This window comes from Pseudophryne corroboree, chromosome 6 (genome assembly GCF_028390025.1).
Source record: "Pseudophryne corroboree isolate aPseCor3 chromosome 6, aPseCor3.hap2, whole genome shotgun sequence".
NCBI classification, from domain to species: Eukaryota; Metazoa; Chordata; class Amphibia; order Anura; family Myobatrachidae; genus Pseudophryne; species Pseudophryne corroboree.
In genome coordinates this window covers 115,640,373-115,654,253 of record NC_086449.1, presented here as the reverse complement: position 1 = coordinate 115,654,253, position 13,881 = coordinate 115,640,373, and the positions used below count along the sequence as shown (strand labels likewise).

At 45.5% G+C, this 13,881-nt stretch overlaps 1 protein-coding gene across 1 annotated transcript in view; it reads left to right on the top strand.

Moving 5' to 3' along the window:
* Nucleotides 1-895: 895 nt before the first annotated feature.
* PTGER1 (prostaglandin E receptor 1) overlaps nt 896-13,881 on the top strand; it is a 35,848-nt gene continuing 22,862 nt past the window's right edge. Inside the window, exon 1 of the mRNA XM_063929857.1 lies at nt 896-1,666. Within this exon, the coding sequence (XP_063785927.1) occupies nt 896-1,666 (771 nt within the window). The remainder of the gene's footprint in view (nt 1,667-13,881) is intronic.

Here is a 13,881-nt window from a genome sequence, read left to right as displayed (position 1 = left end):
ACCCTTCATCTACATACTCATTTCTTTTGTTCTGTCTTATTCTGCAGATCTGTCTTCTCCACTTCTCCCATTTCTTATCATTATCCTTCTCCTTCACTCTCTCACCCCATTCTCTCTCATTCTGGTCCTTTTGGGAGGAGTAGGAGGCACCATCCAGGGGAAGATGAGAGAAGCAGAAGAGAACAGTGCGAGTGAGACAGAGACATGCAGAGGACAGGCTGAGCTGCCAGATATTGGGAGCAGAAGAAACAGAGCAAGTTCGTGACAGAAGAAAAGTAGAAGACGGAAAGACTGGTGGTATCAGGAGACACACTGACCAGGGAGGGACGCTGCCTGACGTTCTTGTCATCAAGCAGAGTGAAGTGAGATAATCAGACATCATGGACTGTGGATAAATCAGAGACACACCCCAGGATTGCTACACAAGGGAGAGCAAGACATATCCTCAAGAGACATCGGACTCCCGCGCAGAGGTGAGTATCTTTCTAACAGATATAAGTGCTTGGGGTGAAATGAATAGTTGTTGTGTGTGACTGAGGTGTAGTACCTGCATGTGGGATAATGGCAAGGTAATGTTCTGTAGTATGTATATGCTAAGGGTGGGACTTAAATATCAATAAAAAAAGCAAACTAATTTAACTTTGTTTTTCCCACCTCTTTCCATCTCTTTTCTATTATACCCATTTCACCAAACCTGACTTTTATCTTCCACTGTCTATTTCTCTTGACACCTCTTATCTAGTCTCTCTTTTAATTGCCATTTCCATCATCTTCCTCTACCAGAGTCAACTCAAATATTGCTATTTCCTCACTTTTCCTTTCCCCCATATAAAACCAAAACCTGTGTTCTCCTTCAATGTCCCCACCACTGCACCCCAACACCTCTGTGTACTCAATGTACTCCCCCTTGCCTTCAACATCACCCTTCTATACCACTCCATCTTCATCTCTTTCCCCATCATCAACCCCACTTCTTCCATCCCTCTCCATGGCTATTGGGGCATTATCCAATGCTTTGGGCCTCTGGATCCTGGCTCGAGCCTACTCCCACTCCCGCCGCCTCCGACGTTCCAGAGCACAGTTTCTTCTCTTGGCTTCAGGGCTCCTTTTGACGGATTTGGCTGGGCATCTCATAACCGGATCCTTTGTCCTGTGGCTCTATTCGTATGGAGGATTACCAATGGCTGGATGTCAATTCCTTGGGGGATGCATGGTATTTTTTGGCCTTTCCCCCCTCCTGCTTGGCCTACTCATGGCATGTGAACGTTGCCTCGGCCTTACAAGACCACTTTGGCATTCATCTGTAGTTACTCAAACCCGAGCTCGGATTAGCTTAGCATTGGCATGGGCTGTAGCACTTCTGGTATCCACCCTGCCATTTCTTGGTTATGGAACATATGGACTGCAGCCTTCAGGCACCTGGTGTTTTCTACAAGAGCCCCCTGGATTTTGCTTACTGTTCTCTGGTCTGGGTCTGGGATCACTGGTGACGGCTTTGGTGTGTAATATGGTTGTTGGAACTACTTTGCTTAAAGCTCGACTCATACGATCATCGGGAGGGGACCGCAGAAGGCGTCGTCGGGGAACCCGTTCCCATGACTTGGAAATGATGGTACAGCTGTTGGCAATAACACTCGTCTCATGTGTATGCTGGAGCCCACTGCTGGTGAGGACTTTAATTTTACTTTTTCACTCTTTCTCTTTCCAGGTATATAAATTCTCTTTTGTAACATTTAGGACATTGTATGTCAGTATATAGCAGGATAATCATAAATAGTCAGTATTTGTGTGTTGGCCATGTATACTCAAGGTGAATTACTTTATCGGGTAAACACAAAAGTCAATATAGGTATTAACTTTTATGTGACTCAATTTAATGAACAAGGAATGGTTCAGGATTACTATAGTAGTAGAAATCACTAATTAATCCTAAATCGTACATTTTCACTAATATTGCATACTTTTAGGACACAAAAAAGTAATTGCCTAGAGTTTGCATTTATAAAACCGTAAGCAACCAGGATATAAAGTGATATGTTAATTGTTAATTATAAAAGAGAGGCACACGGGGGCATTTACTAAGCAGCAATAAGAGAGGAGAAGTGAGCCAGTGGAGAAGTTGCCCATGGCAACCAATCAGCGCTGAAGTAACATCTATAATTTGCATACTATAAAATTATACAGAGCTGCTGATTGGTTGATGGTGCAACTTCTCCACAGGCTCACTTCTCCGCTCTTATCACTGCTTAGTAAATGTCCCCCACAGTGTGATAATATATACTTGACTACATTTGAAACCTCCTCTCTGGGAGAAGACTAGGGAGGAGACGCAGCTTGCCAGTGTGGGGGGTGTGGCCGTACAACCCCCCAGATGCCGTGATTTGCCGGTCTGCGGGAAAGGGCAGGGCTAAATTATAAAAATTTTAGTCATTTAGCTCCGCCCCCTCCATAAGGCACCGCAATATCCTGGATGATCTTATTCTGCCTGCTCCACTAGGCAGAGCTTTTCTGTGGGTGCGGGGGACTGCCCAAAATATTTGATGTCTCACAGCACTTGCAGGAGAGTAAGTAAGTATGGAAATTATAAGTAATATGTAAATAGGTACAGCACAAATAAATACATAGAGAAATATGAGGGTGGTTCAATAAGTCAGGCAACAAGACCTCTCACGTGTGTAATGTTCTCTATTTCATACTACTTTCCCGCAAGGCCAGAGAAGTTAGATTACTGCTTTCCCTCATGGCCATTATCATATCAGTCATACTGTCCGAACATCAGGTGTAAGATGGCGGGGCTGGCGCAAACATGCTCACATGTTGAGGTGCGTAGTATGATAAGATTAATGCATCAAAAGGGCACATTAGCAGCTAAAATTCATCGCCAGCTTGTCGGGATGTACGATGATAACATCATGTCATGGAAATAGGTTTGGGTTTGGTGCAGTGCACAAAATAATACCCCAAAAGACAGGTATTATTGTAACACACAGAGAGACAGTTATTGCTGCAATACAAAGAGTAATACACATATAATATAGTCTAGACAGGTACTGCTGCAATTCACATAATAATACACAGTGAGGGAAGCATTACTGCAATGCACAGAGTAATACTTAGAAGAGATGAGCGGGTTCGGTTCCTCGGAATCCGAACCCCCCCGAACTTCAGCCTTTTTACACGGGTCCGAGGCAGACTCGGATCTTCCCGCCTTGCTCGGTTAACCCGAGCGCGCCCGAACGTCATCATCCCGCTGTCGGATTCTCGCGAGGCTTGGATTCTATCGCGAGACTCGGATTCTATATAAGGAGCCGCGCGTCGCCGCCATTTTCACACGTGCATTGAGATTGATAGGGAGAGGACGTGGCTGGCGTCCTCTCCGTTAGAATAGATAGAGACACTTGAGTTGATTTACTACTAACTTAGTAATTTTGGGGAGCATTAGGAGTACTCAGAGTGCAGAGTTTTGCTGATAGTTACTAGTGACCACCACCAGTTTTATTTATTATTTAATATAATCCGTTCTCTGCCTGAAAAAAAACGATACACAGTCACATACCATATCTGTGCTCAGCCTCAGTGTGCTGCATGATAATATAATCTATGTATATCTGACTGTGCTGAGTGCTCACTGCTCACACAGCTGAATTGTGGGGGAGACTGGGGTGCAGTTATAGCAGGAGTACAGTGCACACTTTTGCTGCCAGTGTGACTGACCAGTGACCACCAGTATATTGTCTGCCTGAAAAAGTTAAACACTCCTGTGGTGTTTTTTTTATTTATTCTATAAACGCATTCTGCTGACAGTGTCCAGCAGGTCCGTCATTCATTATATTATATAAATATTTACCTGCAGTAGTGTTATATTTTTTTTGTTCATCTCTATCATCTTTATCATCTCTATATTAGCAGACGCAGTACGGTAGTCCACGGCTGTGACTACCTCTGTGTCGTCAGTGCTCGTCCATAATTGTATACCTACCTGTGGTGGGGTTTTTTTTTCTATCTTCTTCATACTAGTAGTTTAGGAGTCTGCTGACAGTGTCCAGCAGGTCCGTCATTATATTATATATACCTGCAGTAGTGATATATATATATTTTTTATATCATTATCATCTCTATACTAGCAGACGCAGTACGGTAGTCCACGGCTGTAGCTACCTCTGTGTCGTCAGTGCTCGTCCATAATTGTATACCTACCTGTGGTGGGGTTTTTTTTTCTATCTTCTTCATACTAGTAGTTTAGGAGTCTGCTGACAGTGTCCAGCAGGTCCGTCATTATATTATATATACTGCAGTAGTGATATATATATATTTTTTATATCATTATCATCTCTATACTAGCAGACGCAGTACGGTAGTCCACGGCTGTAGCTACCTCTGTGTCGTCAGTGCTCGTCCATAATTGTATACCTACCTGTGGTGGGGTTTTTTTTTCTATCTTCTTCATACTAGTAGTTTAGGAGTCTGCTGACAGTGTCCAGCAGGTCCGTCATTATATTATATATACTGCAGTAGTGATATATATATATTTTTTATATCATTATCATCTCTATACTAGCAGACGCAGTACGGTAGTCCACGGCTGTAGCTACCTCTGTGTCGTCAGTGCTCGTCCATAATTGTATACCTACCTGTGGTGGGTTTTTTTTTTCTATCTTCTTCATACTAGTAGTTTAGGAGTCTGCTGACAGTGTCCAGCAGGTCCGTCATTATATTATATATACCTGCAGTAGTGATATATATATATTTTTTATATCATTATCATCTCTATACTAGCAGACGCAGTACGGTAGTCCACGGCTGTAGCTACCTCTGTGTCGTCAGTGCTCGTCCATAATTGTATACCTACCTGTGGTGGGGTTTTTTTTTCTATCTTCTTCATACTAGTAGTTTAGGAGTCTGCTGACAGTGTCCAGCAGGTCCGTCATTATATTATATATACCTGCAGTAGTGATATATATATTTTTTATATCATTATCATCTCTATACTAGCAGACGCAGTACGGTAGTCCACGGCTGTAGCTACCTCTGTGTCGTCACTCACTCGTCATCCATAAGTATACTAGTAACCATCCATCTCCATTGTTTACCTGAGGTGCCTTTTAGTTGTGCCTATTAAAATATGGAGAACAAAAATGTTGAGGTTCCAAAAATAGGGAAAGATCAAGATCCACTTCCACCTCGTGCTGAAGCTGCTGCCACTAGTCATAGCCGAGACGATGAAATTCCATCAACGTCGTCTGCCAAGGCCGATGCCCAATGTCATAGTACAGAGCATGTAAAATCCAAAACACAAAATATCAGTAAAAAAAGGACTCAAAAATCTAAAATAAAATAGTCGGAGGAGAAGCGTAAACTTGCCAATATGCCATTTACCACACGGAGTGGCAAGGAACGGCTGAGGCCCTGGCCTATGTTCATGGCTAGTGGTTCAGCTTCACATGAGGATGGAAGCACTCAGCCTCTCGCTAGAAAAATGAAAAGACTTAAGCTGGCAAAAGCACAGCAAAGAACTGTGCGTTCTTCGAAATCACAAATCCACAAGGAGAGTCCAATTGTGTCGGTTGCGATGCCTGACCTTCCCAACACTGGACGTGAAGAGCATGCGCCTTCCACCATTTGCACGCCCCCTGCAACTGCTGGAAGGAGCACCCGCAGTCCAGTTCCTGATAGTCAGATTGAAGATGTCAGTGTTGAAGTACACCAGGATGAGGAGGATATGGGTGTTGCTGGCGCTGGGGAGGAAATTGACAAGGAGGATTCTGATGGTGAGGTAGTTTGTTTAAGTCAGGCACCCGGGGAGACACCTGTTGTCCGTGGGAGGAATATGGCCATTGACATGCCTGGTGAAAAGACCAAAAAAATCAGCTCTTCGGTGTGGAAGTATTTCAATAGAAATGCGGACAACAGGTGTCAAGCCGTGTGTTGCCTTTGTCAAGCTGTAATAAGTAGGGGTAAGGACGTTAACCACCTCGGAACATCCTCCCTTATACGTCACCTGCAGCGCATTCAGCATAAGTCAGTGACAAGTTCAAAAACTTTGGGCGACAGCGGAAGCAGTCCACTGACCAGTAAATCCCTTCCTCTTGTAACCAAGCTCACGCAAACCACCCCACCAACTCCCTCAGTGTCAATTTCCTCCTTCCCCAGGAATGCCAATAGTCCTGCAGGCCATGTCACTGGCAATTCTGACGAGTCCTCTCCTGCCTGGGATTCCTCCGATGCATCCTTGAGTGTAACGCCTACTGCTGCTGGCGCTGCTGTTGTTGCTGCTGGGAGTCGATGGTCATCCCAGAGGGGAAGTCGTAAGACCACTTTTACTACTTCCACCATCCAATTGACTGTCCAACAGTCCTTTGCGAGGAAGATGAAATATCACAGCAGTCATCCTGCTGCAAAGCGGATAACTGAGGCCTTGGCATCCTGGGCGGTGAGAAACGTGGTTCCGGTATCCATCATTACTGCAGAGCCAACTATAGACTTGTTTGAGGTACTGTGTCCCCGGTACCAAATACCATCTAGGTTCCATTTCTCTAGGCAGGCGATACCGAAAATGTACACAGACCTCAGAAAAAGACTCACCAGTGTCCTAAAAAATGCAGTTGTACCCAATGTCCACTTAACCACGGACATGTGGACAAGTGGAGCAGGGCAGACTCAGGACTATATGACTGTGACAGCCCACTGGGTAGATGTATTGACTCCCGCCGCAAGAACAGCAGCGGCGGCACCAGTAGCAGCATCTCACAAACGCCAACTCTTTCCTAGGCAGGCTACGCTTTGTATCACCGCTTTCCAGAATACGCACACAGCTGAAAACCTCTTACGGCAACTGAGGAAGATCATCGCAGAATGGCTTACCCCAATTGGACTCTCCTGTGGATTTGTGGCAACGGACAACGCCAGCAATATTGTGTGTGCATTAAATCTGGGCAAATTCCAGCACGTCCCATGTTTTGCACATACCTTGAATTTGGTGGTGCAGAATTATTTAAAAAACGACAGGGGCGTGCAAGAGATGCTGTCGGTGGCCAGAAGAATTGCGGGACACTTTCGGCGTACAGGCACCACGTACAGAAGACTGGAGCAACACCAAAAACGCCTGAACCTGCCCTGCCATCATCTGAAGCAAGAAGTGGTAACGAGGTGGAATTCAACCCTCTATATGCTTCAGAGGTTGGAGGAGCAGCAAAAGGCCATTCAAGCCTATACAACTGACCACGATATAGGAGGTGGAATGCACCTGTCTCAAGCGCAGTGGAGAATGATTTCAACGTTGTGCAAGGTTCTGCAACCTTTTGAACTTGCCACACGTGAAGTCAGTTCAGACACTGCCAGCCTGAGTCAGGTCATTCCCCTCATCAGGCTTTTGCAGAAGAAGCTGGAGACATTGAAGGAGGAGCTAACACTGAGCGATTCCGCTAGGCATGTGGGACTTGTGGATGGAGCCCTTAATTTGCTTAACAAGGATTCACGGGTGGTCAATCTGTTGAAATCAGAGCACTACATTTTGGCCACCGTGCTCGATCCTAGATTTAAAACCTACGTTGTATCTCTCTTTCCGGCAGACACAAGTCTGCAGGGGTTCAAAGAACTGCTGGTGAGAAAATTGTCAAGTCAAGCGGAACGCGACCTGTCAACATCTCCTCCTTCACATTCTCCCGCAACTGGGGGTGCGAGGAAAAGGCTCAGAATTCCGAGCCCACCCGCTGGCGGTGATGCAGGGCAGTCTGGAGCGACTGCTGATGCTGACATCTGGTCCGGACTGAAGGACCTGCCAACGATTACTGACATGTCGTCTACTGTCACTGCATATGATTCTCTCACCATTGAAAGAATGGTGGAGGATTATATGAGTGACCGCATCCAAGTAGGCACGTCAGACAGTCCGTACGTATACTGGCAGGAAAAAGAGGCAATTTGGAGGCACTTGCACAAACTGGCTTTATTCTACCTAAGTTGCCCTCCCACAAGTGTGTACTCCGAAAGAGTGTTTAGTGCCGCCGCTCACCTTGTCAGCAATCGGCGTACGAGGTTACTTCCAGAAAATATGGAGAAGATGATGTTCATTAAAATGAATTATAATCAATTCCTCCATGGAGCCATTCACCAGCAGCAATTGCCTCCACAAAGTACACAGGGAGCTGTGATGGTGGATTCCAGTGGGGACGAATTGATAATCTGTGAGGAGGGTGATGTACACGGTGATGAATCGGAGGATGATGATGAGGTGGACATCTTGCCTCTGTAGAGCCAGTTTGTGCAAGGAGAGATTAATTGCTTCTTTTTTGGTGGGGGTCCAAACCAACCCGTCATTTCAGTCACAGTCGTGTGGCAGACCCTGTCACTGAAATGATGGGTTGGTTAAAGTGTGCATGTCCTGTTTATACAACATATTCCAAGGACAATTCCATTTTGCACCTCTTTTTTCTTTCATTTTTCTTTGCGTCATGTGCTGTTTGGGGAGTGTTTTTTGGAAGGGCCATCCTGCGTGACACTGCAGTGACACTCCTAGATGGGCCAGGTGTTTGTGTCAGCTACTAGGGTCGCTTATCTTAGTCACACAGCTACCTCATTGCGCCTCTTTTTTTTCTTCTTTGCGTCATGTGCTGTTTGGGGAGTGTTTTTTGGAAAGGCCATCCGGCCTGACACTGCAGTGCCACTCCTAGATGGGCCAGGTGTTTGTGTCGGCCACTAGGGTCGCTTAGCTTACTCACACAGCTACCTCATTGCGCCTCTTTTTTTCTTTGCGTCATGTGCTGTTTGGGGAGTGTTTTTTGGAAGGGCCATCCTGCGTGACACTGCAGTGCCACTCCTAGATGGGCCAGGTGTTTGTGTCGGCCACTTGGGTCGCTGAGCTTAGTCACACAGCTACCTCATTGCGCCTCTTTTTTTTTTGCGTCATGTGCTGTTTGGGGAGTGTTTTTTGGAAGGGCCATCCTGCGTGACACTGCAGTGCCACTCCTAGATGGGCCAGGTGTTTGTGTCGGCCACTTGGGTCGCTGAGCTTAGTCATCCAGCGACCTCGGTGCAAATTTTAGGACTAAAAATAATATTGTGAGGTGTGAGGTGTTCAGAATAGACTGAAAATGAGTGGAAATTATGGTTATTGAGGTTAATAATACTTTGGGATCAAAATGACCCCCAAATTCTATGATTTAAGCTGTTTTTTAGTGTTTTTTGAAAAAAAACACCCGAATCCAAAACACACCCGAATCCGACAAAAAAAATTCGGTGAGGTTTTGCCAAAACGCGTTCGAACCCAAAACACGGCCACGGAACCGAACCCAAAACCAAAACACAAAACCCGAAAAATTTCCGGTGCACATCTCTAAACTTAGACTAGTCAGATACTGCTGTGATTAACAGTAATATACAGAGAGAGACGGGCATTGCTGCAATACACCGAGTAATACACAGAGACACGGGCATTGCTGCAATACACAGAGTAATACACAGAGAGACAGGGAGTAAGGGTCGTTGGGTCGACACAACTTAGGTCAACAGTCATTACGTCGACCACTATTGGTCGACATGCATTAGGTCGACAGGGTCACAAGGTTGACATGGTTATTAGGTCGACATGTAATAGGTCGACAGGTCAAAAGGTCGACATGAGTTTATTACACATTACGGCAGGCAGAGTCCCTCTTTTTACACATTACGCCAGGCAGAGTCCCCCGTTTACACATTACAGTAGCAGAGTCCCTCATTTTACACATTACAGCAGCAAAGTCCCTCTTTTTACACATTACAGCAGCAGGGTCCCTCATTTTACACATTACAGCAGCAGAGTCCCTCTTTTTACACATTACAGCAGCAGGGTCCCTCATTTTACACATTACAGCAGCAGAGTCCCTCATTTTACACATTACAGCTGGCTATCACTGGGGGGAGGGAGGCAGACTGTCAGCTCTGCACAGCAGGCGGGGGAGTGGGAGGGAGACCGCTACTGTCACACAGGACACTGCCGGGAGAGATACATTACCCTGCTGCTGCTCCCGTTCCCCCGCCATCCTCACACAGCGGCAGGACGTGGCCACCCCCCTGCCGTCCTCACACAGCGGCAGGGCGCGGTCACCGCTTTCATACCCTGCACTGCACGAGACTGTGAGCCTCTCCCCTGGCAGGATGCGTGGTACTAGATTCCAGCGCTGCCGCTGCCTGCTGTCATCTCAAGGGCGGCCAATCAGGGACAAGGCAACACATGTAGTTACGGCTCTGACAGGCATTGCTGCAATACACAGAGTAATACATAAACTTGACAGGTACTGCTGCAATACACATACAGTAGTAATACCATAGTTGCCTACCCTCCCTCATTCTGCAGGAGACTCCCTGAAATAGAAGCAATCTCCCTGACTCCCTGAATAGTCCATCAATCTTCCTGATTGCCCCTTACACCCATTATATAGCTGTTACATTCTTGGGGGGGAAAAAGAAATCAGAGATATATGCATCCAAATGGGATCATCAGTGCCATTTCCCTGGATTGGTTATAAGCATGCTTGCCTACTTTCAATTTCTCCTCTACGGGAGAAGCCCGGAGAGGAGACGCTGCAGGAGATTTTGGGGGGTGGGGCTGGGCTGTGACATCATCAAGACTTGCGTAATTTTAACTCCTTCCCCACCCCACGGACCGGCAAATATGGGGATTATCTCTCCACCCTGCCCGTATCACTAGGGTGCGAGCAGGATGCGGGAGACCTGCCTGCTCTTCCAAAAATCGGGAGCCTCCCGCAGCTTCCGGGAGAGTAGGCAAGTATGGTTATAAGGTGCAATGATCCCTATGGCTACATGCATTTTCAATAAGGTTTCTCGTGCCCACTTACAGGATATTGAACCTCTTGTTAAACACGATACACAAACAAATCCTGCAACATATCAGTTTATTTTCTTCAACAAGTTGATCTTACTAACTTTGTGGCTCATTTACATCTGGATGTAATGGGCCCTACACACTTAAAGATTTCATTGAACGATATGAACGTTCTCGTTCATTAATGAACGAGAACTCGTACATAACGTTCAGTGTGTAGGCACCAACGATGAACGATGTGCAGCCCCGCGCTCGTTAATCATTGGTGCCGGGTCGCTTATGCATGCAAGCCATAAGTCTTTTTAATGACACGCCTCTCGGATGTAGCAGCTCACGTCTGCACTGATAGGTGTTACTTTCACAGTCTCCCTGACATGCTTTTTCAAAAGTAGGCAAGTATGAGTAATACATAGAGAGGCATTACTGCAATACAAAGCGGAATACACAGACTAGACAGGTGCTGCTACAATTCTCATAGTAATACACAGAGAGACAGGCATTGCTGCAATGCAAAGAGTAAAGAAGGGACTCTAGACAGTGCAGCAATATACAGAGTAACACCCAGATGGACAAGCATTGCTGAGGTACACTGTGTAAACACATAATGTTGTAATACACAGAAAGTCATTGCTGCAATACGAGTAATGCACAGACTATACAGGTACTGCTGCAATGCACATAGTAATGCATGGTATCCGGTCTCTAGGTCGACCACACTTAGGTCAACAATGTCTAGGTCGACCACTATTGGTCGACAGTAACTAGGTCAACAGAATTTCTAGTCGACAGGGTCTCTAGGTCGACATGTTCTAGGTTGACAGGTCAAAAGGTCGACATGAGTTTTTCACAATTTTTTCTTTTTTTTTTTACTTTTTCATACTTAACGATCCATGTGGACTACGATTGGGAATAGTAACCTGAAGGGCATACGGTGCACTATTTGGGGTTCCCGGTCACTGTACGGAGAAAACAACACAAAAAAATAAATAAATAATGTCATCCTTTTGTCCTGTCAACCTAGACCATGTCGACCTAGAATCCCTGTCGACCTAGTTACTGTTGACCTAGATATTGTCGACCTAAGTGTGGTCGACCTTCCATACCACACCCATAATGCATAGGGAATCTTTTCTGCAATACGGATTAATGCAGGGATAGACAATGCTGCAATACACGGTAACACCCAGATAGACAGACATTGCTGTGGCACACTGAATAATATACAGAGAAATGTGTATTGCTATAATGTACAGAGTAATACAGAAATAGCAATTGCTGCTACAGGAGGCAATAACCAGACCACCTGTCGGGATCCCGGCTGTGACAATGCCAACGCCGGAATCCCGACAGGTGGTGAAATGCCACCGCCAGAATACTAATGCCACAGAGTTTTCTCCCTCTATGGGTGTCCATGAGGAAGCGCAGCGAGACACAGAGAGTCGGCCCTAACCAATATGATGCCCTAGGCAAGATTTTGGCTGGTGCCCCCTAGCCCCACCAATGGTTCCGCCTCTGACCTTGCACCTCTTTCCCAGCACCATCACCCCTCACCCATAGCAGTCCTTATTTTGGTGTTTGTACCCCCTATATTTTAAAAAGGAACAGTACGCACAATTGGTGCACAGTCCAAAAAGGGGGGTGTTTTTGCTGGCAAGGGGCATGGCCACACAATAGTAACCCCAATTCCAATTACGTCACACAGTACTGCAACTTTATTCACATTTGATCATGCGATAGTGTCCATAATTCATATTACATCCCACAGTAGTATCACTTTACCTTATAAATGTTACTCCTCGCATTACATCACACTGAATTTCTCCATATTCACATTACACCACACTCTATTGCTCTTTATTCACATTAGACGACACAGTAGTGCCCTTTCTATACGCAATGCCACATAGTAGAGCACCTTATACACATAATGCCACACATTAGTAATGCATTTATACACATAAATCCACACAGCAATGCCCCTTACACATATGAGATACATTATTAATGTCCTTATAAACATAATGCGCCTTACACATTACGACAACCTTTATTAATGCCCTTTTACAAATAATGTTCCTTACACATATGCCGCACATTATTAATGTCCTTATACACATGACACACAGAGTGCCCCCTACACATTTGCTGCACATTATTAGTGCATTTTTACACACATAATGCTCCTTACGCATATTCCAAACACTACTGCACAACCAGCCCACTCACATGCACACAGCACTCACACTGCCACTAACACTGTGACCTCTGCCTCTGCTTGGATACAGATGTGTCCTCATAAATCTTGCATCAATGCTAACGTCGGGCACCTTTTTATTAAATGAAAATGCATCTTATTTGCATTGCTATGTGGCTAGGATGCACAAGCCACTTCTGCCGATTAAAATGATATGCATCATGCCTATATACTGTGTGAGACTGTGGCTGTATCTGCATATGAAATGCTACACACAGAATATAGGCATGCCTTATATCATTTTAATCAGCAGAAGCTATTGCCCCTAGGCATATCATATGCCCTAGGCAATTGCCTAGTTTGCCTATGCCTATGGCCAGCTCTGGAGCCACAGTGCCCGCAGCGTGGTGAGCACAGGGAGCCCACAATGGGCTTTTTAGCGCTCGCCCCACTGCCGGCATACAGGTGGCCGGGATCCCGCTGTCGGGATCATGATAGCCGGTAAAAAGTATGTATTCCACTGCTACACATACTGTAATATCCTGATCTATAGGCATTGCTAATGTACTCAGAGTAATACACAACCTCGCAATTTCTCTATGGATCTGCTGACGTATTGTAGATCATAAAGACACTGTAGTAAATAAATGTGTAGTAAATAAAAGCAGTTAAACCCATGCAAAGTATTGGGGATATTTCCCAAAATGGCAGTTTGGGCAGCCAATAGCCCGACTTTGGACGTATTTCTTCTCTCTGCCTCAGGAAGGTGTAAGCAGAAATAATGGACGCCTGTGGCATTTGCGACCATCTGCAAAAATATTGAATAGCTCCCGTCGAGTGCCCATTACTTACGTTCACCCAACAAAAA